Genomic DNA, 26,489 nt, shown 5'->3' with positions numbered 1-26,489 from the left:
GAGGAATATGCCCAGAATCGTCCAGGGTGGAGTTCTTACAGAAAGTTTGAGCGAAGAGTTCAGCCTTAGAGACAGATGAGACGGCAGTGCTGCCGTCAGGGTTAAGGAGAGGAGGGAAAAAGGAAGAAGTGAGATTGGAGAAGATATTTTTGGCTAGATGCCAGAAGTCACGGGAAGAATTAGAAGAAGCAAGATGTTGACATTTCTATTGATAAAATAAGTTTTGGTGAGTCGGAGAATAGATTTGGCACGATTCCGGGCTGAAATGTAAAGGTCAAAGTTAGCGGGTGTTCGAAGGCTCTGGAACCTTTTGTGAGCTGTCTCTCTATCTTTAATAGCACGAGAACAAGCATGATTAAGCCAAGGCTTTTTAGCATGGGAAGTAGAGAAAGAACGTGGAATGTATGACTCCATTCCAGAGACAATCACCTCTGTGATGCGCTGAGCACACACAGAGGGGTCTCTCTCCTGAAAGCAGTAATCATTCCACGGGAAATCGGAAAAGTACATCCTCAGGTCGTCCCACCGAGCTGAAGCAAAATGCCAGAAGCATCGCCTCTTCGGTGGGTCCAGAGGATGTACAGGAGCGATAGGACAGGATACAGAAATAAGGTTATGATCGGAGGAGCCCAACGGAGAGAACAGTTTGACAGAGTAAGCAGAAAGATTAGAGGTAAGGAAAAGGTCTAGAATGTTGGGTCTGTCTCCAAGACGGTCGGGAATACGAGTAGGGTGCTGAACCAACTGCTCTAGGTCGTTGAGGAGAGCAAAGTTGTAGGCTTGTTCACCAGGCTTTTTTTCTTACTATTGTTTCCTCTATTTATATGTCCTTGAAGTGACTCTTTTACTGATATATATATATATATATATATATATATATAGAGAGAGAGAGAGAGAGAGAGAGAGAGAGAGAGAGAGAGAGAGAGAGAGAGAGAGAGAGAGAGAGAGAGACAGTAGGAAGACACCTACCGAACGGGCGCAAGCCACTCCCGGTGAGGTATATATGGGAGATGAGAATGGAGCTGAAGCCCTCCAAAGACCCTTCCCATGTCCTCACTAACCGTTTCCCTATTGTCTCACCAACACCAGAGAGTAGTTCAGCATGCTCTCTAAAGACAGATCCTCTCTTTATCCACACCACACTACATTCACACAACATATACACCTTTTCCCAAAATTAAAATTTCAAAATGGCGCACCTACAACAAGCCTCGGAGTCCCCACCTGGGGGGGGGGGTACCACAAATTCCCCCAAGGAGGAATCCCCTTCTGGCTGCCGACCCAAGAGGTGTCTTGATAACTCCTCGAACCTCTTTCTTCTCAATTTCTGCAACATTCGCGGTCTTCGCTCTAATTTTCATTCTGTGGAACATCATCTCTCCTCCTCTAAACCTCACCTTCTCTTCCTTACCGAAACACAGGTTTCTGAGGCTACTGACAGCAATCTCTACTCTGTTCCCTCCTACTATCTCTATCCTAAATTTCAATCCAAAGCTGGATGTTGCGCCTACGTGCGCAACGACATCACTTGCTCTCGTGCCCACAACCTTGACTCCTCTGAATTTTCTACCATCTGGCTAAGACTTCATTGTCATTCTATTACTAAATACATCTGTGCTGTTTATCTATCACCTCACTCTACCAACTATGTAAAATTCTTTGACTATTTGAATTCTAAAGTGGAGCACATCTTGACCCACTCTCCCTTCGCTGAAATCTCCATCCTAGGAGATTTCAGTGTTCACCACCTTCTTTGGCTTTCATCCTCTTTCACTGACCATCCTGGTGAACAAGCCTACAACTTTGCTATCCTTAACGATCTAGAGCAGTTGGTCCAGCACCCTACACGTATTCCCGACCGTCTTGGAGACCGGCCCAACATTCTAGACATCTTCCTTACCTCAAACCCTTCTGCTTATTCTGTCAAACTGTTCTCTCCGTTGGGCTCCTCCGATCACAATCTTATTTATGCATCCTGCCCTATCGCTCCTGTACACCCTTTGGACCCACCGAAGAGGCGATGCTTCTGGCATTTTGCTTCAGCTCGGTGGGACGACCTGAGGATGTACTTTTCCGATTTCCCGTGGAATGATTATTTCTTCCAGGATAGAGACCCCTCTGTGTGTGCTCAGCGCATCACAGAGGTGATTGTCTCTGGAATGGAATAGGGTGGGCGGTGGCCGAAGTGATAGCGTACTGGACCCACATTCGCCGCGTGATGGACGACGCGGGTTCGAATCCTCACGCTATCACTCGGATTTTTCGGTCACCGCCGAGTGGCTTAAAACTACCCACATGCTGTCCTGAAGATCACCCATCAACCCGGACTCTAGAGGAAGCCGTCCAAGCGAATCAAGTACGAGTTCCGGGGGGCAGCATGAGCCAATGCAAGATGGCGCCACTATAAACACTCGCCTGCGCCAGAACGGGCTGGGCCGACCATCAGGCCCCACCTGGAAGAAGCCTTGGGCCGACCATCAGGCCCCACCGGGAAGATGCCTACCGGCGCAATAGGCAACAACGTAAAAAAAAAGAAAAAAAAAAATACATTCCTCGTTCTTTCTCTACTCCTCATGCTAAAAAACCTTGGTTTAATCACGCTTGTTCTCGTGCTATCAATGATAGAGAGGCAGCTCACAAAAGGTACCAGAGCCTTCAAACTAATGCTAATTATGAACTTTACATATCTGCCCGAAATCGTGCCAAATCTATTCTACGACTAACCAAAAATTCTTTCATTAATAGAAAATGCCAAAACCTTGCTTTTTCTAACTCTTCCCGTGACTTCTGGCATCTAGCCAAAAACATCTCCTCCAACTTCACTTCTTCATCTTTCCCTCCACTCCTCAGTCCTGACGGCAACACTGCCGTCTCATCTATCTCTAAGGCTGAACTCTTCTCTCAAACTTTTTCTAAAAACTCCACTCAGGACGATTCTGGGCATATTCCTCCAACTCATCCCCCCTCTGACTCCTTTATGCCTGTTATAAAGATTCTTTAAAATGATGTTTTCTATGCCCTCTCTGGCCTCAATCCTCAGAAGGCTTATGGACCTGATGGAGTGCCTCCTATTGTCCTTAAAAACTGTGCCTCCGTGCTGTCACCCTGCCTGGTCAAACTCTTTCGCCTCTGCCTGTCAACATCTACCTTTCCTTCTTGCTGGAAGTATGCCTTCATACAGCCTGTGCCTAAGAAGGGTGACCGCTCTAATCCCTCAAACTACCGTCCAATAGCTTTACTTTCTTGCCTATCTAAAGCTTTTGAATCAATCCTTAATCGGAAGATTCAAAAGCACCTTTCCACTTCTGACCTATCTGATCGCCAGTATGGGTTCCGCAAGGGGCGTTCTACTGGTGATCTCCTTGCCTTCCTAACTGACTCTTGGTCATCCTCTCTTAGCCGTTTCGGTGAAACCTTTGCTATTGCACTAGACACATCAAAAGCTTTTGATAGGGTCTGGCACAAATCTTTGCTTTCCAAACTACCCTCCTACGGTTTATATCCTTCTCTCTGTACCTTTATCTCCAGTTTCCTTTCTGACCGTTCTATTTCTGTTGTGGTAGACGGTCACTGTTCTTCCCCTAAATCTATTAACAGTGGTGTCCCACAAGGTTCTGTCCTATCTCCCATTCTTTTTCTGTTGTTCATTGATGATCTTCTTTCCAAAACGAACTGTCCTATCCATTCCTACGCCGATGATTCCACTCTGCATTACTCAACTTCTTTTAATAGAAGACCCACCCTTCAGGAACTTAACGACTCAAGGCTGGAGGCTGCAGAACGCTTAGCCTCAGACCTTACTATTATTTCCGATTGGGGCAAGAAGAACCTGGTGTCCTTCAATGCCTCAAAAACACAGTTTCTCCACCTATCCACTCGACACAATCTTCCAAACAACTATCCCCTATTCTTTGACAACACCCAGCTATCACCTTCCTCAACACTAAACATCCTCGGTCTATCCTTAACTCAAAATCTCAACTGTAAACTTCATATCTCATCTCTTACTAAATCAGCTTCCTCGAGGCTGGGCGTTCTGTACCATCTCCGCCAGTTCTTCTCCCCCGCACAGTTGCTGTCCATATACAGGGGCCTTGTCCTCCCTCGTATGGAGTATGCATCTCATGTGTGGGGGGGCTCCACTCACACAGCTCTTCTGGACAGAGTGGAGGCTAAGGCTCTTCGTCTCATCAGCTCTCCTCCTCATACTGATAGTCTTCTACCTCTTAAATTCCACCGCAGTGTTGCCTCTCTTTCTATCTTCTATCGATATTTCCACGCTGACTGCTCTTCTGAACTTGCTAACTGCATGCCTCCCCCCCTCCCGCGGCCCCGCTGCACTCGACTTTCTACTCATGCTCATCCCTATACTGTCCAAACTCCTTATGCAAGAGTTAACTAGCATCTTCACTCTTTCATCCCTCACGCTGGTAAACTCTGGAACAATCTTCCTTCATCTGTATTTCCTCTTGCCTACGACTTGAACTCTTTCAAGGGGAGGGTATCAGGACATCTCTCCTTTCGTATTTGACCTTGCTTTCGGCCACCTCTTTTGTTTCTTTTTCAGGAGCAGCGAGTAGCGGGCTTTTTTTTATTATTGTTTTCTTCTTTTGTGCCCTTGAGCTACCTCCTTTGTTGTAAAAAAAAAAAAAAAAAAATATATATATATATATATATATATATATATATATATATATATATATATATATATATACATTATATATATATATATATATATATATATATATATATATATATATATATATATATATATATATATATATATATATATATATATATACATCAGGATATGAAGAAAAAAGAAGACATGGTATCCTTAATTTACTTTCATTGGATGTGTACACAGGCTGCGTTGTTTACCAATTGTTACGTCTTTTATACGGGGTCACAAAACCATGTACTCGATTTTGACCCTATTTCAAAGTAAAAACCAGTTTCCTACTGTGTAAAATCAATAAAATATAATTCAAAAGACATTTGAGGCGAATACATAGAGTTTTTTGTTGGATATATGTAAAAAATATTATAATTATCGATTTTCATAGATAAATATGAAAATATATTAGTACCTACTAAAATTTCCTATTTTCTTGACTAGTTGTGTGAGAGAACCTAAGAGTACCATGACAGACCATGAAAAAAAATCCTAAAATTTAAATGGGGTGAAAACTTGGATTGCAAGCCAGTGGCGCCGCGCGGAAGCTCATTGCAGGACGTTGCGTTGCATGTTGCATACCACTGTATTATTTTTCACCATATTCATTCATATACGAAAATAAAGAGGACATTTCGCAGAATTTTAAAGCCAAAAATATATATATTTTTTTACAGGCCGACCATTTGCAGCCCCACCCCCCCTATACCTTAGCAGTTTATTCTGAAAATAGCACCCTTAAAACATCTGAAATGTAAATAAAAGTAAATAAATAATAGTACATGGCACATTACCTATATTCTTTTCCACAAGTGACATTAATGTTTAAAGATCCAATTGGACACTTCTAAGGCATTCTAAACTGTATTACCAACATATGAGACTATTTGGTCCTCTCTTTATCCACACCACACTACATTCACACAACATATACACCTTTTCCCAAAATTAAAATTTCAAAATGGCGCACATACACCAAGCCTCGGAGTCCCCGCCTGGGGGGGGACCACAAATTCTGGCTGCCGACCCGAGAGGTGTCTTGATAACTCCTCGAACCTCTTTCTTCTCAATTTCTGCAACATTCGCGGTCTTCGCTCTAATTTTCATTCTGTGGAACATCATCTCTCCTCCTCTAAACCTCACCTTCTCTTCCTTACCGAAACACAGGTTTCTGAGGCTACTGACAGCAATCTCTACTCTGTTCCCTCCTACTATCTCTATCCTAAATTTCAATCCAAAGGTGGATGTTGCGCCTACGTGCGCAACGACATCACTTGCTCTCGTGCCCACAACCTTGACTCTTCTGAATTTTCCACCATCTGGCTAAGACTTCATTGTCATTCTATTACTAAATACATCTGTGCTGTTTATCTCTCACCTAACTCTACCAACTATGTAAAATTCTTTGACTATTTGAATTCTAAAGTGGAGCACATCTTGACCCACTCTCCCTTCGCTGAAATCTCCATCCTAGGAGATTTCAATGTTCACCACCAGCTTTGGCTTTCATCCTCTTTCACTGACCATCCTGGTGAACAAGCCTACAACTTTGCTATCCTCAACGACCTAGAGCAGATGGTCCAGCACCCTACACGTATTCCCGACCGTCTTGGAGATCGGCCAAACATTCTAGACATCTTCCTTACCTCAAACCCTTCTGCTTATTCTGTCAAACTGTTCTCTCCGTTGGGCTCCTCCGATCACAATCTTATTTCTGCATCCTGTCCTATCGCTCCTGTACACCCTCTGGACCCACCGAAGAGGCGATGCTTCTGGCATTTTGCTTCAGCTCGGTGGGACGACCTGAGGATGTACTTTTCCGATTTCCCGTGGAATGATTATTGATTCCAGGATAGAGACCCCTCTGTGTGTGCTCAGCGCATCACAGAGGTGATTGTCTCTGGAATGGAGGCATACATTCCTCGTTCTTTCTCTACTCCTCACGCTAAAAAGCCTTGGTTTAATCACGCTTGTTCTCGTGCTGTCAATGATAGATAGGTAGCTCACAAAAGGTACCAGAGCCTTCAAACTAATGCTAATTATGAACTTTACATTTCTGCCCGAAATCGTGCCAAATCTATTCTCCGACTAACCAAAAATTCTTTCATTAATAGAAAATGTCAAAACCTTGCTTTCTCTAACTCTTCCCGTGACTTCTGGCATCTACCCAAAAACATCTCCTCCAACTTCACTTCTTCATCTTTCCCTCCACTCCTCAGTCCTGACGGCAACACTGCCGTCTCATCTATCGCTAAGGCTGAACTCTTCTCTCAAACTTTTTCTAAAAACTCCACTCTGGACGATTCTGGGCATATTCCTCCAACTCATCCCCCCTCTGACTCCTTTATGCCTGTTATAAAGATTCTTCAAAATGATGTTTTCTATGCCCTCTCTGGCCTCAATCCTCAGAAGGCTTATGGACCCGATGGAGTGCTTCCTATTGTCCTTAAAAACTGTGCCTCCGTGCTGTCACCCTGCCTGGTCAAACTCTTTCGCCTCTGCCTGTCAACATCTACCTTTCCTTCTTGCTGGAAGTATGCCTTCATACAGCCTGTGCCGAAGAAAGGTGACCGCTCCAATCCCTCAAACTACCATCCTATAGCTTTACTTTCTTGTCTATCTAAAGCTTTTGAATCAATCCTTAACCGGAAGATTCAAAAGCACCTTTCCACTTCTGACCTTCTATCTGATCGCCAGTATGGGTTCCGCAAGGGGCGTTCTACTGGTGATCTCCTAGCCTTCTTAACTGACTCTTGGTCATCCTCTCTTAGCCGTTTCGGTGAAACATTTGCTATAGCGCTGGACATATCAAAAGCTTTTGATAGGGTCTGGCACAAATCTTTGCTTTCTAAACTACCCTCTTACGGTTTCTATCCTTCTCTCTGTACCTTTATCTCCAGTTTCCTTTCTGACCGTTCTATTTCTGCCGTGGTAGACGGTCACTGTTCTTCCCCTAAATCTATTAACAGTGGTGTCCCACAGGGTTCTGTCCTATCTCCCACTCTTTTTCTGTTGTTCATTGATGATCTTCTTTCCAAAACGAACTGTCCTATCCATTCCTACGCCGATGATTCCACTCTGCATTACTCAACTTCTTTTAATAGAAGACCCACCCTTCAGGAACTTAACGACTCAAGGCTGGAGGCTGCAGAACGCTTAGCCTCAGACCTTACTATTATTTCCGATTGGGGCAAGAAGAACCTGGTGTCCTTCAACGCCTCAAAAACACAGTTTCTCCACCTATCCACTCGACACAATCTTCCAAACATCTATCCCCTATTCTTTGACAACACCCAGCTATCACCTTCCTCAACACTAAACATCCTCGGTCTATCCTTAACTCAAAATCTCAACTGTAAACTTCATATCTCATCTCTTACTAAATCAGCTTCCTCGAGGCTGGGCGTTCTGTACCGTCTCCGCCAGTTCTTCTCCCCTGCACAGTTGCTGTCCATATACAGGGGCCTTGTCCGCCCTCGTATGGAGTATGCATCTCATGTGTGGGGGGGCTCCACTCACACAGCTCTTCTGGACAGAGTGGAGGCTAAGGCTCTTCGTCTCATCAGCGCTCCTCCTCATACTGATAGTCTTCTACCTCTTAAATTCCGCAGCAATGTTGCCTCTCTTTCTATCTTCTATCGATATTTCCACGCTGACTGCTCTTCTGAACTTGCTAACTGCATGCCTCCCCCCCTCCCGCGGCCCCGCTGCACTCGACTTTCTACTCATGCTCATCCCTATACTGACCAAACCCCTTATGCAAGAGTTAACCAGCATCTTCACTCTTTCATCCCTCACGCTGGTAAACTCTGGAACAATCTTCCTTCATGGGTATCAGGACACCTCTCCTGTATTTGATCTTCCTTTCGGCCACCTCTTTTGTTTTACTTTAGGAGCAGCGAGTAGCGGGCTTTTTTTTTATTATTGTTTTCTTTTTTTGTTGGCCTTGAGCTGCCTCCTTTGTTGTAAAAAAAAAAAAAAAAAATTACCCCATAATGACCCACATTGCCCCTGACGTCCCATAGTCCCACATATATATATATATATATATATATATATATATATATATATATATATATATATATATATATATATATATATATATATATATATATATCCAGCACGGGGAGGCGGTGGCTGGAGTGTCAGCGTCGGTGGCCTCGTTCAGAGGACGCGAGTTCAATCTCTGCCCTCACCAATTAACCACCTTTCAGCATTTTCCTGCGCCGCCGAGACGAATCTTACCTTTAGATTCACAGATGAAGACTCTATCAAACTTAGATTCTGATTCTAAGATGAAAGATGAGACATGAGAGGCAGCGCGCACAATGCAGCCACTATAACTATAAACACCTGCGCAAGAACGGCTGGGCTGACCATCAGACACCTACCGAAAGAAGCCTGACCCAACCCATCAGATCCACTATGAATATATATATATATATATATATATATATATATATATATATATATATATATATATATATATATATATATATATATATATATATATATATATATATATTTCAAGTTCCAAGTTGGAATAGGTAAAATACTAAAATATTTCTACTTCATCGCTTGATACCTCAAAACCATGATTTTGCACTTTAAAAAATAAAATAGGATTTGCTATCCGAACTATTGTTTGAAGTTGATTTTGATTTTTGAAAAATATTTATATGTCAAATATTTTTTTATTATTTTATCGAACTTACAAAAAATATTTTGTACTATTGTAAAAAACTTACCGATAGCAAACGGTACTCTCCCATCATTTCTGATTAAAATGCTTTTTAAATGAAACAAATCGGCCCGAAAGTAAGGGATGATATACACTTAGAACATAAAGAATTTAACATGGGATTTGAGATTTTACAACTCTCCCTTAATGACATCATAAAGTTTGCTTCTACAATATCCAGCTTTGAACTACATACCAAGGTGAGTCCAGTTTATGTACTGGCAGCAGTATGACACGGTGAGTGCTTAAATACAAAAGTTATTATTATTTTTTTATTAACCGGGACTAAGTGGAATACCCGCTGGGGCAATGTGGAACACCCTCTGGTGGTAATGTGGAACGGCCATCTGCACAATGCAAATGAATCCTCATACTAATTTTCCAGCGATAGGTACCGAACAAAACAAATCCCGATCTGTAGCCGAGCGTTGTGGGTTGCCAGTAGTCGCAGAGCTACACTGTTGCCAATCTAGCGAAACAACTCTCTCTCTCTCTCTCTCTCTCTCTCTCTCTCTCTCTCTCTCTCTCTCTCTCTCTCTCTCTCTCTCTCTAATATGTGTGTGTGAGAGAGAGAGAGAGAGAGAGAGAGAGAGAGAGAGAGAGAGAGAGAGAGAGAGAGAGAGAGAGAGCTGTTTCGCTGGATTGGCAACAGTGTAGCTCTGGCGACTACTGGCAACCCGCAACGCTCGGCTGCAGACCGGGATCTGTTTTGTTCGGTATCACCAGTTTTCCTGTTTAACTAATATTGTGCTTCTCTTTTTGCAGCATGGTGCGCACATACAAGCGGAAGTCTGAGGAATCGAACCGCAGTACAGGGAAGAAGACATGACGAGGGTGCTGCTGACTATTGATCAGGGCATGTCTTCTAGGCAAGCAGCAATAACATATCAGGTCCCCAAAACCACCCTAGCTCGCCTCTATCATGGCAGGGTGAGATCCCCACACAAGATCGGTCGGAAGACAGTGTTGCTTCGAAGCGAGGAGTTCGCCATCGCACAGAATCTTGCAGCACTTGGAGATTTTTGTCTGGCATTTGACAGCGAAAAATTGAAGGACTTCATCAAAAACTACCTCGATGACTGTTCGCGGGAGATATCTGTGTTCAAGAACAACCGACCTGGTCCTGATTGGGTGTCTGGGTTCTTGAAGAGGCATAAGAACCTTCTGTCCTCTAGGGTTTGCCAAAACATTTCACGAAGTCTTGGAGACCATGGTGTCGCAGTACTTTGAGAATCTTCGAGAAAGCCTGGAAGGTGTTCCACCTGCAAACATCATAAATTATGACGAAACCAATGTGACTGATGACCCAAAAGGAAAACTTCAGATCTTCCGGCGTGGCGCTAAGCATGCTGAACGTATAATGAACAACACTAAAAGTTCAACGTCCATCATGTTTGCTGTTACTGCCACTGGATTTCATCTGAGCCCCTACGTAGTCTACAAGGCTGAGCGCCTCCAGCAGTCTTGGATTTAAGGAGGACCGATCGATGTTGTCTGCAACCGAAATCAATCTGGGTGGTTTGATACTGAGATATTCATCGATTGGTTTAAAAATGTGGCTCTCAAGTATGTCAGATCATTGCCACGTGACGAACCGAAAGTCTTGATCGGTAACAACTTGGCTTCCCACATTAACCACAACTTGATACCACTGTGTCCGAAGCACAAAATCCGGATGGTTTTCCTGACCCCAAATGCGACACAGCTTCTCCATCCATTAGATGTTGCCGTCTCCGGACCCCTCAAGAAACACTGGAGAGCAGTATTGACTGCTTGGAAAGAAGGTGCAGGTATGCGCCCTCCCGAAATGGGTCTTCCCAAGACTGTTGCTGGAACTCATGGAAAGGATGGAGCCACACTGGGAGCCTTTAGCAAAGGCTGGTTTCAAAGCATGTGGAATACATCCTTTGAATGCAGAACATGTGCTTGCAAAGATAAGGAGATAACCAAGCATCCAGCAAAAGGAAGGTCGCTCAGGAAACGTCAGCCCAGCACTGCTGGGGTTCCTTCAGAAAACAAGAAAAGGCAGCTATGCAGTTCGAGGTCGTGGTTGTGGGCGTGGACGTGGTGGACAAGTTAATGTGCCAGCAGGACAGTCCATCACTCTAAAGGACTTGATAGAAGCAGGTCCTTCTGGCTCAAAGAGACCTGAAGGATCTCAGCAACGAAGAAAAGTGTATGGCAAACTGCAATTCGAAAAAAAACACAGATTCAGAAAACTCAAGTGAAGAGGAGGAGAAGAGTGAGCAAGAGGAGGTGGTACTTGAGGATGGGGAGAGAGAACAAGAGGAAGTGGTAGTAGTTGATGAGAGAGAGCAAGAGGAGGTGGTAGTTGAGGATGGGGAAAGAAAGCAAGAGGAAGTGGTAGTTGAGGAGAGAGAGCAAGGGGAGAAGGTAGAGACTAGAGATTATGATTTTGTTCAATTCGTGGGAGCTGGAAAAAAAAGAACAGCCAGTACACTACGTTGGGAAGGTGACAGGAGAAGTTGATGGTGGAAGATAAATATTTTATTATACGAAAACAGATGCACCAAAAGGATTACAATATGAAGATATGTTACCCACATTCTGCCAGATCTTCAATCAACCCTATATCTATATCTATCTATCTATCTATCTATCTATCTATCTATCTATCTATCTATCTATATATATTTATATATATATATATATATATATATATATATATATATATATATATATATATATATATATATATAGCAGAGCTGGGTTCTTCCGATCATCAGTCCGATCTTTCGATCTTCCGATCTGATCGGAACAGCAATTGGCGATCGGAATGCAAAGACTGGATCATCTTTGTAAAAGGTAATCGGACTGTGGAGATCGGAACTTCACAAACTAACTTCCGATCACCGATCACATACAAAAAATGTAGTCAACCTTGTCATGGCAACAACTGACTGCGGACATTTTGAAAACCTCACGACTCACTTCTTACAATTAGTTTTATACACGTTGCTAAATAGTAACTTCAATAAGGCTCTTTATTTATAATATTAAGCGATAATTACTGATCGTTAATTTATTTAATCTTGGTAAGGTATCGTGAACGAAACGCGCAGGCGCAAAGTCGCTTTATTTGCTTGGCGGGACTTGTTACACGACGCCATGACGGTGTGACGTGAGCTGCATCAAGGTAAAGAGAACGGTATGTAGGTTCACACCGGCCGCTTCGCGCAGGATGTGACGTCACGTGAAAGAGAGTTGTGGTAGAGTAGATACCGCGCGCTTGACTGGCGTATATGGTCGGCCGCCGTCCGCCATATTGATACGGCAAATATTAGCGCGGACGTCTAAAGAAACATGTGTAATTTACTAAGGGCCGTATTACAAGTCAAACCCGAAAAGTTCCGGGTCCCCACAGAGCTCGGTCTCGCGAGGACATATCGCGTTCCGAATGTCGGTATTACAAGCCAATCACATTATGGGCCAGCCGGTCGGGGAAGCGCAGGGTACCAACCGATGCGATGAACAGATTAATAACATTATTGAAATCAGCAAAATCCATTTTTACACAGCCAAAACATGTAATCAATAGTATTTACTAAAATTGTAAATGACATTTACACTGACAATGCTGTTTTTTTTATTTACAAATAAAGGGAAAAAAGATTTCAGGAGTTCTGAGGTTGGCATTTCTGGGAGCACCTAGATTTACGCAATCATACAAGCCCACAGTCTACCGGTTATTTATGTTTCTGGATGATTTAAAGCATGCAGTGCCTCATGAAAAATGTTATTATTTTATTAAAAAAGGATAATGGCATAAGGCATACATCATACAAATGCTCAATTGAAGATAGGAATGTGACAATACTCATAATGTGTGTTTTTCTGAATTTTCCCTGTTTACGTTTTCTCTCACGCGGTTCAAATGAGGCGCCGTTCTGTAACAGAATAAGAGGCCCACTACACTAATGTGTTTGATTGGTCTCTTGAAGTCTCGGCTAATAAGCCCTTGAGAAACCATTTTAACGTGGCAGTAGGTTTGAAAGCATCGTGAACTATAATAATACCATACATAGCGCTCATACGCCATTCGTCTTCCTGGTTCTTCTTGTGAGTGTCACGTGATTGCCTAGAACTCACGAGGGTAACTTAAAAACAGTTTTTGCCGTAGCTTATCTTCGATCAAATAAATATGTAATAGGCTTTCTTGACAGTTTAATATCCATTTCAGGAAAAATAAACATCACTAGTGCGTATCACTGTTAGGAAATGGATGAAAAAGTTAACTGTTTTCATTTATCGGGAAGCAGCCTTCGGACTGGGGGGGGGAGGGGGGGCACCCTAAGAATCTTTCCCGAGTGTTCCAGCAATGATCCCTGACCCCAACCGAAACATGCGACTTGTAATACCAACACCCGCTGATCACTGAACCCGAAACTTCTTGGGTCTGACTTGTAATACGGGCCTTAATTAAAGTTAAAGAGAATGACAGGTAGCCTTCTATACTCAGTGATGGAGAACTAAAGTCTGCGACCAACATCTAATTTTATACCAGTGTTTATTCCTTTTACGACATGTGACGACTACACACAAAGCCAACAGAATCTGCTCGAGAATAAAATTTGTCTTAGTATTTTTTATATTATATATTTCCACCCATTTCTAAGTTCTTGATTTCTTGGCAGCCGATGAAACCGTATACTGTTTCCTTTCACAAAAACTGATTGACAACCGCGCACAATACAAAAAGTTGGCATATTGAAAGAAAACAGACTTTAGCTAAGTTTCCCACTGAGTGAGTGAGGAGCCCAGGTCAAGAGGCTGGTGCGCGCGAGAATGAGCTCTCTTCCATGCCCGGACCCCTCTGTCCTTCTTTCACCTGACGTCATGCGCAGAAGAGACAGATTTAGGTACCTCCCCTCCCTGGTGAACCTACTTTCCATACTCTTTACCTTGGGCTGCAGTGGAAGGCTTTCCGCTCACTCCAGTAACCGAGTCGCCTGCCTCAGTTGCCAGTTATGCATTTTCTGCTGCGGTGTTACCACCCTCTAATGGCGGTAGCGTCAGTTCCTTTTCGGGAAACTAACAAGACCTAAGCTAAAAGGGGGGCTAAGCCCCCTTCGACCCCCCCACCTACCTAACGGGGGAGGGGCTTTTCCTCCCCTCGACCCCCACCCACCCGTCGGGCTCCCCCCCGCAACAAGAGGAGGAGGGGGAAGGAGGTCTCACGAGACAGCGCAACATGGCGCCCAGACTGCAACACCAAAATAACGCCCAATACCCCTCCCATCCAAGAACTTATCTTAGGCGGTGGCCGAACTGGTAGCGTACTGGGCCCACATTCACCGCGTGATGGACGACGCGGGTTCGAATCCCTACGCTACCACTCGGATTTTTCAGTCACCGCCGAGTGGCTTAAAACTACCCACATGCTGTCCTGAAAACCACCCATCAACCCGGACTCTAGAGGAAGCCGTCCAAGCGAATCAAGAACGAGCTCCGGGGGGCAGCATGAGCCAATGCAAGATGGCGCCTCTATAAACATTCGCCTGCACCAGAACGGGCTGGGCCGACCATCAGGCCCCACCTGGAAGAAGCCTTGGGCCGACCATCAGGCCCCACCAGGAAGATTCCTACCGGCGCAACAGGCAACGACGTAAAAAAAAAAAAAATAAATAAATAAATAAATAAATAAATAAAAATCTTCTTGAATGTATCTATCGTGTTGGCGCTCACCACATGACTGCTAAGTCTATACCACTCATCCACAACTCTGTTGGTAAACCAATTCTTGCCTATGTCTTTGTTAAACCCGGCTAACATATAATCAAAACCTTATTACTTATGTTCTTCTTGTAGCTCCCTTATTTATATAGCAATTTATTAATGATCACTATCGTTTGTTTTTATACAATAGTAAACAAATATTTCCTAAATATTGGTGATAAAATATTAAAAAAAATTGACAAATATGTCAAAAATCTAAATCAACTTCAAACAATATTTAGAATAGCGAACATAATTCCTTTTTCATACTTTCATAAACTGAATAAAAAAGGTAGACTTAAATAAATGCCTAAAATAAGAAGATAACATTTTTTTTCTTTACCTTGTCCTATATACCAAAACAAAGAGGAAAAATAAAGGTATTTATGAGCAAATATCTAAGTTATTACTTATTTCAAAATTATTACTTACAAAACGTCTGAAATAGGTGTTTCTTGTAATTATTATTTTATAGATATAATAATTATTATGTTTTAATGATCGGATGATCGGAATGACATGATCGGAACAGCAATACTCAAAAAATGATCGATTGATCGGAATTGGATCATGTGCCCAAAGTGATCGGATGATCGGGGATAGGAACAGCAAAAAAGTGATCGGTGCCCACCACTGATATATATATATATATATATATATATATATATATATATATATATATATATATATATATATATATATATATATATATATATATATATATTATTTTTTACACCAAAGGATACGGCTCAAGGGCAACAAAAAGAGTACACAAAAAAAAGCCCGCTACTCGCCGATCCCACAAAAGTCAAAAGTAAAGAGTAACCAAAAGAGAGGTCAATTTCGGAGGAAGAAGTGTCTTGATACACTGACATGACGGCGGAATGTAAGAGGTAGAAGGCTGTCAGTAAGAGGAGGAGAGCTGATGAGACGAAGAGCCTTAGACTCCACTCTGTAAAAGAGAGGTGTGTGAGTGGAGCCCCTCCATACGAGGGCGGACAAGGCTTCTATATATGGAAAGCATTTGTGCGGGTGAGGACTGGCAGAGACGATACAGAACGAATATATATATATATATATATATATATATATATATATATATATATATATATATATATATATATATATATATATATATATATATATATACATCTGATTATCTTTTTATAACTATCTGTTAATCCGGCAATCTGCCAGTTTATACATGCTCTATCTATCTTAACATTTATGTATCTCACCCGCGTTGTGGTTATCTTGCCGTGATGGTGTAAAGTCTGGATGGCAAAGCTGCTGAAGCTGTGAACAAGGTGGTACGAAGTGGAGCCACTGGGGCCGCTGTCCCTGTCTGTGGCGACGACCTGGATGGGAGAAACCTGGGAGTGAGGGGAGATTTTCCTGGCAACAGCAAATTTAGAAATATGGTGGGAGCAAATTTTTGAGAAGGTTGCGTGAGACAAGAAGGGATTTTTTATTTTTATAAATGGGAAAGAAGTGTGACAATAATATTTTTAACATTAGTCACCTTACATGGACTAAACTGTCGAGACGCCTGGCGGAGGCAACAAGAACCATTACAACACACAACATCGACCACTGATTACGCACAACAAGAAAGAAGGAACAAATGCAATAGATAGAGAGAACCCACGTCGACTAATGTACCTGGAAGCAATCTGCATCGACAATTTAGAGCCCTTCATCAACAAAAAACCTCAAGACTTCCAGAGTGTACCTACAAAGAAGCGCAAGGCTGAATGAAGCGCAGCTCGCTGCCTACGCAGCACCCCTCTCCCACCGCATGCACAGACGACCGCCACACCCGTGCATAAAAGAGGCGCGCACACACACACACACACACACACACACACACACACACACAGACACACAAAAAAAAAAAAAAAAAACATACCGCTCCGGTGGCTCAATCGGTAGAACGCTGAGCTGCGAGACTTTATGGCCAAACAGGCGGCGGTTCAAGCCCCGCTCAGGCCGGATTCTTTCGGTTGACTAGGAATGGTTACTGTACCGCCTTGAGCAAGGGGGGGGGGGGGGGGTATGAGGTACTGGCAGTGCCCAGAGATCGACGAAATGTGCACTTGCTCTCGTCGGGCGGGTACCTACTGGCGAAAGCGAGTCCACCTCGTGATCAGGCCGTGGTGAATTACACACACAAAGCTCCTCACTCTGCTTGATGATCTTTCCTTGGCAATAAAGAAACGTCGCCACTAACACACAAACATTTGGACAGTTCCTCCAAGCTTTAGATACCGTATCGAACCTGGCACAGAACTATAGGAGCGAATATTGCAAATACATATGGAACCCGTAGTGTGTTTGAACCTCAACAGTGCATATATATATATATATATATATATATATATATATATCTATATATATATATATATATATATATATATATATATATATATATATATATTCCTCAAAAAACTCAATTTCTCCACCTATCATTTCGACAGAATCTTCCAAACACTTATCTCCTATTCATCGATAACACTCAGCTGTCACCTTCTTACACACTAAACATCATTGGTCTATCCTTAGTTCAAAATCTCAACTGGAAACTTCACATCTCTTCGCTCACTAAATCAGCTTCCTTGAGGGGGTGTTCTGTATCGTCTCCTCCAATTATTCTCCCCCGCACTCATACAGCTCTCCTGGACAGAGTGTAGTCTAAAGCTCTTCGTCTCATCAGCTCTCCTCTTCTTACTGATAGTCTTCTACCTATTACATTCCGCCGCCATGTTGCCTCTCTTTCTATCTTCTATCGATATTTTCATGCTGACTGCTCTTCTGAGCTTGCTAAGTGCATGCCTCCACCCCTCCCGAGGCCCGGCTGCACTCGACTGTCCACTCTAGCCCATCCCTATACTTTCCAACCCCTTATGCGAGAGTTAACCAGCATCTTCACTCTTTCATACCTTACACTGGTAAACTCTGGAACTGCCTTCCTTCGTCTGTATTCCCTCCTACCTATGCCTTGTCTTCTTTCAAGAAGAGTGTATCAAGACACCTCTCCATCCGAAATTGACCTCTCTTTTGGCTACTCTTATCTATTTTATGTTGTGGGAGCGGCAAGTAGCGTTTTATATATATATATATATATATATATATATATATATATATATATATATATATATATATATATATATATATATATATATATAATTTATGTTGCTCTTTTGTTGTAAAAATACACACACACACAAATATATATATATATATATATATATATATATATATATATATATATATATATATATATATATATATATATATATATATATATATATATATATATATATATATATATATATATTTATATATATATATATATATATATATATATATATATATATATATATATATATATATATATATATATATATATCAGAGCTGGGCACTTCCGATCTTCCGATCTGATCGGAATCGCAATTGGCGATCGGAATGCAAAGATTGGATCATCTTTGTAAAAGGTAATCGGACTGTGGAGATCGGAACTTCACAAACTATCTTCCGATCACCGATCACAGAAAAGAAAGTGGTCAACGTTGTCATGGTAACAAGTGACTGCGGACTTCTTACAATTATTTTTATACACATTGCTAAATAGTTACTTCAATAAGCGTCTTAATTTATAAAATTAAGCGATAATAATTGATCTTTAATTTATTTAATAATAATAATAATAATAATAATAATAATAATAATAATAATAATAATAATAATAATAATAATAATAATAATAATATACGGTTTATTTAGGGAGAAGCAGCTCGAGAGCTGAAAATATACATATTATATAGGGATATCATTAAAACTACGAACTTAAAAGTAACTTAGGAGTAAAGAGTCTGTGTTCAGGATTTTCACTATTGTTGGTATTGCACTGTTCTTATACCTGTCAGTACGCGCACGTATGGGGAGCAGCTTGTTGTGGTGTCGAACATTGTGGCGGGGAGTGGGAGCTACCGGGGGGAGCAGGTTCCTATGTCATGGGTGGTGAAGGAGTTTAATGGCGAACTGCTGGAGGAGGTGTTGGTGGCTGGCCTGAAGGGTGGTGAGCTGCAGGGCGGGGAGGGCCTCCTGATAGGTGGTGTAGCCGGTCCCCAGGATCAGCCGCACTACCCTTTTCTGCACCCGCTCGAGTTGATGGCGTTGAGTGGCGTTGAGGGAAGATGACCAAGCAGGGGATGCGTACGTAAGCCGAGGGAGTATGGAGGTCGAGTACACACTCGCCAGCTCAGGCGCGGGTGTCCCCAGCTTCTTCAGTCTTCGGAGGAGGTATAGCTGGTATGTGGCTGACTTAATGAGGGAGCTAACGTGTTGGCCCCACGTCAGTTTGTCGTCAATGGTGAGGCCGAGGAGCTTGACAGAATGAACCATCTGGAGGGGACGCCAGTCGATGGAAACACAGGGAGGGGGGAGGGTGTCTGAGGAGGTGTGGATGTGCATTATTGTAGTCTTGTTGGTGTTGAGGGTGACTTTGTTGTCGGTGGTCAAGTGTGGAGGGGGTAAAGGAAGAGCTGAAGGTGCCTGTAATCCGGGTTGTCGTTGTTGATGGTGGTGGCAAGGGTGGTGTCGTCCACATATTTCCACCGAACACTGGTGTCCGTCATGACGTCATTTACAAGCATCAGGAAGCATAATGGACCCATCCTGGTCCCCTGAGAAACCCCACAGGTGAGATGCTGAGGGGGGGAGGTCGCTCCCTGATGCCTTACGACCTGACTCCTGTGGGAGGGGAAGTTAGTGAGCCAGGACACCAGGCTGGGGTGAAGCTGGAGGTTGATGGCTTTGGTGATGACGGTGGTGTGGTGAACGAGGTCGAAGGCTTTCCGGAAGTCTACGAAGGTGAGGGCCACTGATGTTTTGCCTTTTTCGAGGTTTCTATAGATGTAATCGAGAAGGTCAATGAGGCAGTGAGTGGTGGAGGAGGACTTGATGTTCCCGAATTGCTGATGGTCCATGAGAGGGGCGAGGTGAGTATAGGCCCATCTAAAGATGAAGCCTTCACAGAGCAGGCTGGGGATCGGGGTGATGGCGATGGGCCTGAGGTGTGCTTGTTTTCGGGACGGGGGTGACGTAGGCTGTCTTTCAGGCTGCGGGACACTGACTGATGGAGGGAGGCGTTGATGATGGAGCACAGAGGGGTGGCTAATTCTGTGGAGAATTCTTGGTAAAGCTTGATAAGGAGGTCAGCTGGAGTAGTGTAGCGTCTCGATTTGAGCTTGAGTAGCGCGGTGGCAACCTCGTGCTCGTAAACTAAAGGGAGTGGTGCAGGTGTGGGTAGGTAGGTGGGGAGTGAGATGAGGTCTAGGCTGGGTATTAATGACCTCAGCTGCTTCCGGGGCGGACAGGTGAGTCACACCCGGGATGGGGGGGGGTCTTACTTAATCCACACAGGTCTCGGATCTTGGAGTACCACCTGCTGATGTTTTCCTGCTTGAGCCTGTGTATCTTGTTAGGGTAGTATGTTAATTTTGCTGCCTTGATTTCCCGTATCACTTTGTTCCGGAGGTACTTGAAGAGGGAGGGGTTAGTGAAGAATTCCGAGTTGCGTTGCTGCATGAGTCGCTTAATCCTGGGTGTAATCCAAGGGGCATCTGATGGGTGGATTTGCAGAGATTTTTCGGGGAAGAAGTGATGGTGTGCTGTGGTGATAGTTTGCTGGTAATTACTCCACTTGTCTTGAACGTTCTCAACAGTAAGCACCTCATTCCAGGGGTACCGTGTGATCCACTGACCAAACTGCCGCATTGCTGAATCCGTCACGGGTCTGTAGGTCTTGGCAACAGTGCGTGTGGGGCGTGAGGTGGAAGGCGCCGGCGGTGAGGATGAGGTCAAGAGTGTTTCTCCCGTGAGTGGGAAAATCCACTACCTGAGTGAGGTGTGATGATGTGAGTGATGAGCTGGATGGCCGTGGCGGCGCGAGGAGGGTAGTAGACCAGGCAGAGGATAATTGAGGCAGCGAGGCGGGGGTGGGAGGGGGGGGGGTAAGCCTCGCCCACAGGGCTTCCACACCCTATGGGGGTTCCACAGGTACGGGACAGGGACAGGGACAGGGACGTCCTGGCGACCATAGAATGGAGGCGTGGTTGCTGCGTCCCATGGGAGGGAGTGGCTGGGGTGGGAGGTAGTGCTGGGTGAGGGCGGTGAGGATGAGGTCAAGAGTGTTTCTCCCGTGAGTGGGAAAATCCACTACCTGAGTGAGGTTCAGCTGCTCTTCTATTTCACAGGTGTTGAGTTGATTAAAATCACCACATATTACTACTTTTGCAGAGGGGAATCTTGAGCGGAGGTCATCCATGGTGTCAATGATGTGGGTGATGAGCTGGATGGCCGTGGCGGCGCGAGGAGGGTAGTAGACCAGGCAGAGGATAATTGAGGCAGCGAGGCGGGGGTGGGAAGGGGGGGGGGTAAGCCTCGCCCACAGGGCTTCCACACCCTATGGGGGGTCCACAGGGACGGGACAGGGACAGGGACGTCCTGGTAAGGTATCGTGAACGAGAGGCGCAGGCGCAAAGTCGCTTTATTTGTTTGGCGGGACTTCTTACACGACGCCATGCCAGTGTGGTGTGGACTGCAGTAGTGGGCTTCCGCTCACTCCAGTAACCGAGTGGCCTGCCCCAGTTGTCAGTTATGCATTTTCTGTTGCAGTGTTACCACCCTCTAATGGTGGCAGCGTCAGTTCCTTTTCGGGAAACCAACAAGACCTAAGCTAAAAGGTGCGGCTTTGCCCCGCCTCGACACCCCCACCTTCTTAACCGGGGGGAGGGCTTTGCCTTCAATTGACCCACCCCACCCACCAGTTGGGCTCCCGGCCCCCGCAACAAGAGAAGGAGGAGGAAGGAGGTCTCGCGAGACAGCGCAACATGCCGCCCAGACCTCGGCACCAAACTAACGCCCCATACCCCTCCCATCCAAGAACTTATCTAACCTCTTATTGAATGTATCTATCGTGTTGGCGCTCACCACATGACTTCTACGTCTGTTCCACTCATCCACCATTGTTGGTAAACCAATTCTTGCCTATGTCTTTGTTGAACCTGAACTTATCCAACTTAAGCCCGGTGTGGTGTCATCTGCCATCCACGTATCCTAAGACGTCCCATCCAATATGCGCATGCGCGGGATTTGTTTACAAACAAAGAGTGGATGAATTGCGACACGGTACCGTGTCTTTGTCGACTGCCTATCGCGATATGTCCCACCTGAGTTTTTTTTTTCATCTTTTTAAAAGTAAATGTTGATGTATGTTCTTAATTTGAAAATTGCTTGAAATATGAAAGTTTCTTCCTGCACCCTTTGTATGTCAGTAAATGAGGTAAATGAGGTATGTCGGTAAATGTGATAAATGAGATAACCTATACCCCTTGAATGTCGGTAAATGTGATAAATGAGATAACCTATACCCCTTGAATGTCGGTAAATGTGATAAATGAGATAACCTACACCCCTTGTATGTCGGTAAATGTGATAGATGAGATAACCCGCACTCCTTGTATGTCGGTAAATGTGAGAAATGAGATAACCTAGACCCCTTGTACGTCGGTAAATGTGAGAAATGAGATAACCTGAACCCCTTGTATGTCAGTAAATGTGATAAATGAGGTAACCTACACCACTTATAAGTCGGTAAATGTGATAAATAAGATAACCTGCATCCCTTGTATCTCGGTAAATGTGATTAATGAGATACCCTACACCCATTGAATGTCGGTAAATGTGATAAATGAGGTACCCTACACCCCGTGTATGTCGGTAAATGTGATAAATGAGGTATCTTTTTTTTGTTTACATCTCAGCCTATAGTGCCGGTAGGCTTTCTTCAAGGGCCTAGTGGTCGGCCCAAGCCCGTCATGGCGCAGGCAATTTTTATAGTGGCGCTAGTTATGCTTGGCTCATGCTGCCCCCTGGAACTCATTTTTGATTCGCTTGTTCGGTTTCTTCTAGAATCCGGGATGATAGATGGTCTGCTGGACAGCCTGTGGGTAGTCTTAAGCCACTCGGTGGTGACTAAAAAATCCCAGGTGGTAGCGTGGGGATTCGAATCGATGTTGTCCATGGCGTGATGAATGCTGGCCCCGCACGCTAATTACTCGACGCGCCTACCCTTGTATGTCAGTAAATGTGAAAAATGAGATAACCTAAACCCCTTGTATGTCGGTAAATGTGATAAATGAGGTAACCTGAAACCTTGTATGTCAGTAAATGTGATAAATGAAATAACCTGCATCCCTTGTATGTCGGCAAATGTGATAATTGAGATAACCTACACCCCTTGTATGTCGGTAAATGTGATAAATGAGATAACCTACACCCCTTGTATGTCGGTATATGTGATAAATGAGATAATCTACACCCCTTGTATGTCGGTATATGTGATAAATGAGATAATCTACACTCTCTTCTGATTGATGGTCATGTTTCTCAGATTCTCTCCATTTAATGGTAGGCTATCTGAATTATGGGATCCATGTCATTCATGAATTTGGCCATTTTCCCATAAAAAGCTGCCATGCTGTCTTGCCGCCATCTTGCCTGGACCAACTACGATATCAACACTGTGTTTGTAAACATCGGGTTCCGCGCATGCGCAGATCAGGATAGGATGTCTTAGGATACGTGGATGGCAGATGAAACAACACCGGCTCACTTATAATCAAAACCTTACTGCTTAAGTTCTCCTTGTAACTAATTTATTTATGAACCAATAGCTTTTATTCAAAAAGCTATTTAATCAGGAAGGATAGGAGATTAATGATCACTATCGCTCGTTTTATTATGTAGTAAAAAATATTTCTTAGATATCAATGATAAAATATTAAAGTTGAAAAATGTTTGTCAACAATCTAAATCAATTTCAAACAAAAGTTAAAATAGCGAACATAATTCCTTTTTTCATACATTCAGAAATTGAATAAAAAGAGTAGACTTATATAAATGCCTGAAATAAGAAGTTAAGATAACATTTTTTTTCTTTACAATGTCCTATGTATCAAAAGAAAGAGGAAAAAAAAAGACATTTATCAGCAAATAGTTAAGTTATTACTTATTTGAAATTATTACTTAAAGAACGCCTAAAATAATTAGTATTGTAAATTATTATTATTGTAATTATTATTTTTTTTAAATAATAGTAATTATAATAAGTTTTAATGATCGGATGATCGGAATGGTGATCGGAACAGCAGTACTTAAAAAATGATCGGGTGATCGTAATCGGATGACTTGCCCACACTGATCGAATGATCGGGGATCGGAACAGCAAAAAAGTAATCGGTGCTCACCACCGATATATATATATAAATATATATATATATATATATATATATATATATATATATATATATATATATATATATATATATATATATATTTTTTTTTATTTTTTTTTTACAACAAAGGAGACAGCTCAAGGGCACAAAAAAGTAAACAATAATAAATAAAAAAAGCCCGCTACTCGCTGCTCACAAAAATAATCTAAAGAGGTGGCCGAAAGAGAGGTCAATTTCGGGAGGAGAGGTGTCCAGACACCTTTCTCTTGAAAGAGTTCAAGTCGTAGGCAGGAGGAAATACAGATGAAGAAAGATTGTTCCAGAGTTTACCAGCGTGAGGAATGAAAGAGTGAAGATGCTGGTTAACTCTTGCATAAGGAGTTTGGACAGTATAGGGATGAGCATGAGTAGAAAGTCGCGTGCAGCGGGGCCGCGGAAGGGGGGGAGGCATGCAGTTAGCAAGTTCAGAAGAGCAGTCAGCATGAAAATATCAATAGAAGGTAGAGAGGCTACATGGCGGTGGAAATTAAGAGGTAGAAGACAATCAGTAGGAGGAGGAGAGATGATGAGACGAAGAGCCTTTGACTCCACTCTGTGCAAGAGAGCTGCGTGAGTGGAGCCCCCCCCACACGTGATATGCATACTCCATACGAGAGCGGACAAGGGCCCTGTATATGGATAGCAACTGTGCGGCGGAGAACTGGCAGAGACGATACAGAACGCCCAACCTCGAGGAAGCTGATTTAGTAAGAGAAGAGATGTGAAGTTTCCAGTTAAGATTTTGAGTTAAGGATAGACCGAGGATGTTTAGTGTTGAAGATGGTGACACCTAGGTATTGTCGAAAAATAGGGGATAGGTGTTTGGAAGATTGAGTCGAGTTGATAGGTGGATAAATTGGGTTTTTGAGGCATTGAAGGACACAAGGTTCCTTTTACCCCAATCGGAAATGATGGTAAGGTCTGAGGTTAAGCGTTCTGCAGCCTCCAGCCTGGAGCCATGTAATTCCTGTTGAGAGGGTCTTCTGTTGAAAGAAGTTGAATAATGCAGAGTGGAGTCATCAGCGTATGAGTAGATAGGACAGTTTGTTATGGAAAGAAGATCATTGATGAATAACAGGAAGATAGTGGTTGATAGGACAGAGCCCTGTGGAACACCACTGTTAATAGGTTTAAGAGAAGAACAGTGACCGTCTACCACAGCAGAGATAAAACGGCCGGAAAGGAAACTAGAGATAAAGGAACAGAGAGAAGGATGGAATCCGAAAGTGGGCCGTTTAGAAAGTATATATATATATATATATATATATATGTATATATATATATATATATATATATATATATATATATATTTTTTTTTTTTTTTTTTTTTTTTTACAGCAAAGGAGACAGTCCAAGGGCACAAAAAAAGTAAACATCAACAAAAAAGCCCGCTACTCGCTGCTCCTAAAAAGAATCCAAAGAGGCGGCCGAAAGATAGGTCAGCTTCGGGAGGAGAGGTGTCCTGATACCCTCCTCTTGAAAGAGTTCAAGTCATAGGCAGGAGGAAATACAGATGAAGGAAGATTGTTCCAGAGTTTACCAGCGTGAGGGATGAAAGAGTGAAGATGCTGGTTAACTCTTGCATAAGGGGTTTGGACAGTATAGGGATGAGCATGAGTAGAAAGTCAAGTGCAGCGGGGCCGCGGGAGGGGGGGAGGCATGCAGTTAGCAAGTTCAGAAGAGCAGTCAGCGTGGAAATATCGATAGAAGATAGAAAGAGAGGCAACATTGCGGCGGAATTTAAGAGGTAGAAGACTATCAGTATGAGGAGGGGAGCTGATGAGACGAAGAGCCTTAGCCTCCACTCTGTCCAGAAGAGCTGAGTGAGTGGAGCCCCCCCACACATGAGATGCATACTCCATACGAGGGCGGACAAGGCCCCTGTATATGGACAGCAACTGTGCAGGGGAGAAGAACTGGCGGAGACGGTACAGAACGCCCAGCCTCGAGGAAGCTGATTTAGTAAGAGATGAGATATGAAGTTTCCAGTTGAGATTTT

The 26,489-nt window shown here is 43.4% G+C and overlaps 1 protein-coding gene across 1 annotated transcript in view; it reads right to left on the bottom strand.

Moving 5' to 3' along the window:
* LOC127003099 (neural-cadherin-like) overlaps window positions 1–26,489 on the bottom strand; it is a 167,098-nt gene that overhangs the window by 125,198 nt on the left and 15,411 nt on the right. Inside the window, exon 3 of the mRNA XM_050869512.1 lies at window positions 16,391–16,510. Within this exon, the coding sequence (XP_050725469.1) occupies window positions 16,391–16,510 (120 nt within the window). The remainder of the gene's footprint in view (window positions 1–16,390; window positions 16,511–26,489) is intronic.

Source organism: Eriocheir sinensis, chromosome 24 (assembly GCF_024679095.1).
Source record: "Eriocheir sinensis breed Jianghai 21 chromosome 24, ASM2467909v1, whole genome shotgun sequence".
In the NCBI taxonomy this organism is placed as follows: domain Eukaryota; kingdom Metazoa; phylum Arthropoda; class Malacostraca; order Decapoda; family Varunidae; genus Eriocheir; species Eriocheir sinensis.
The sequence above is the reverse complement of the archived record's forward strand: the minus strand, read 5'-3'. Positions and strand labels throughout refer to the sequence as shown.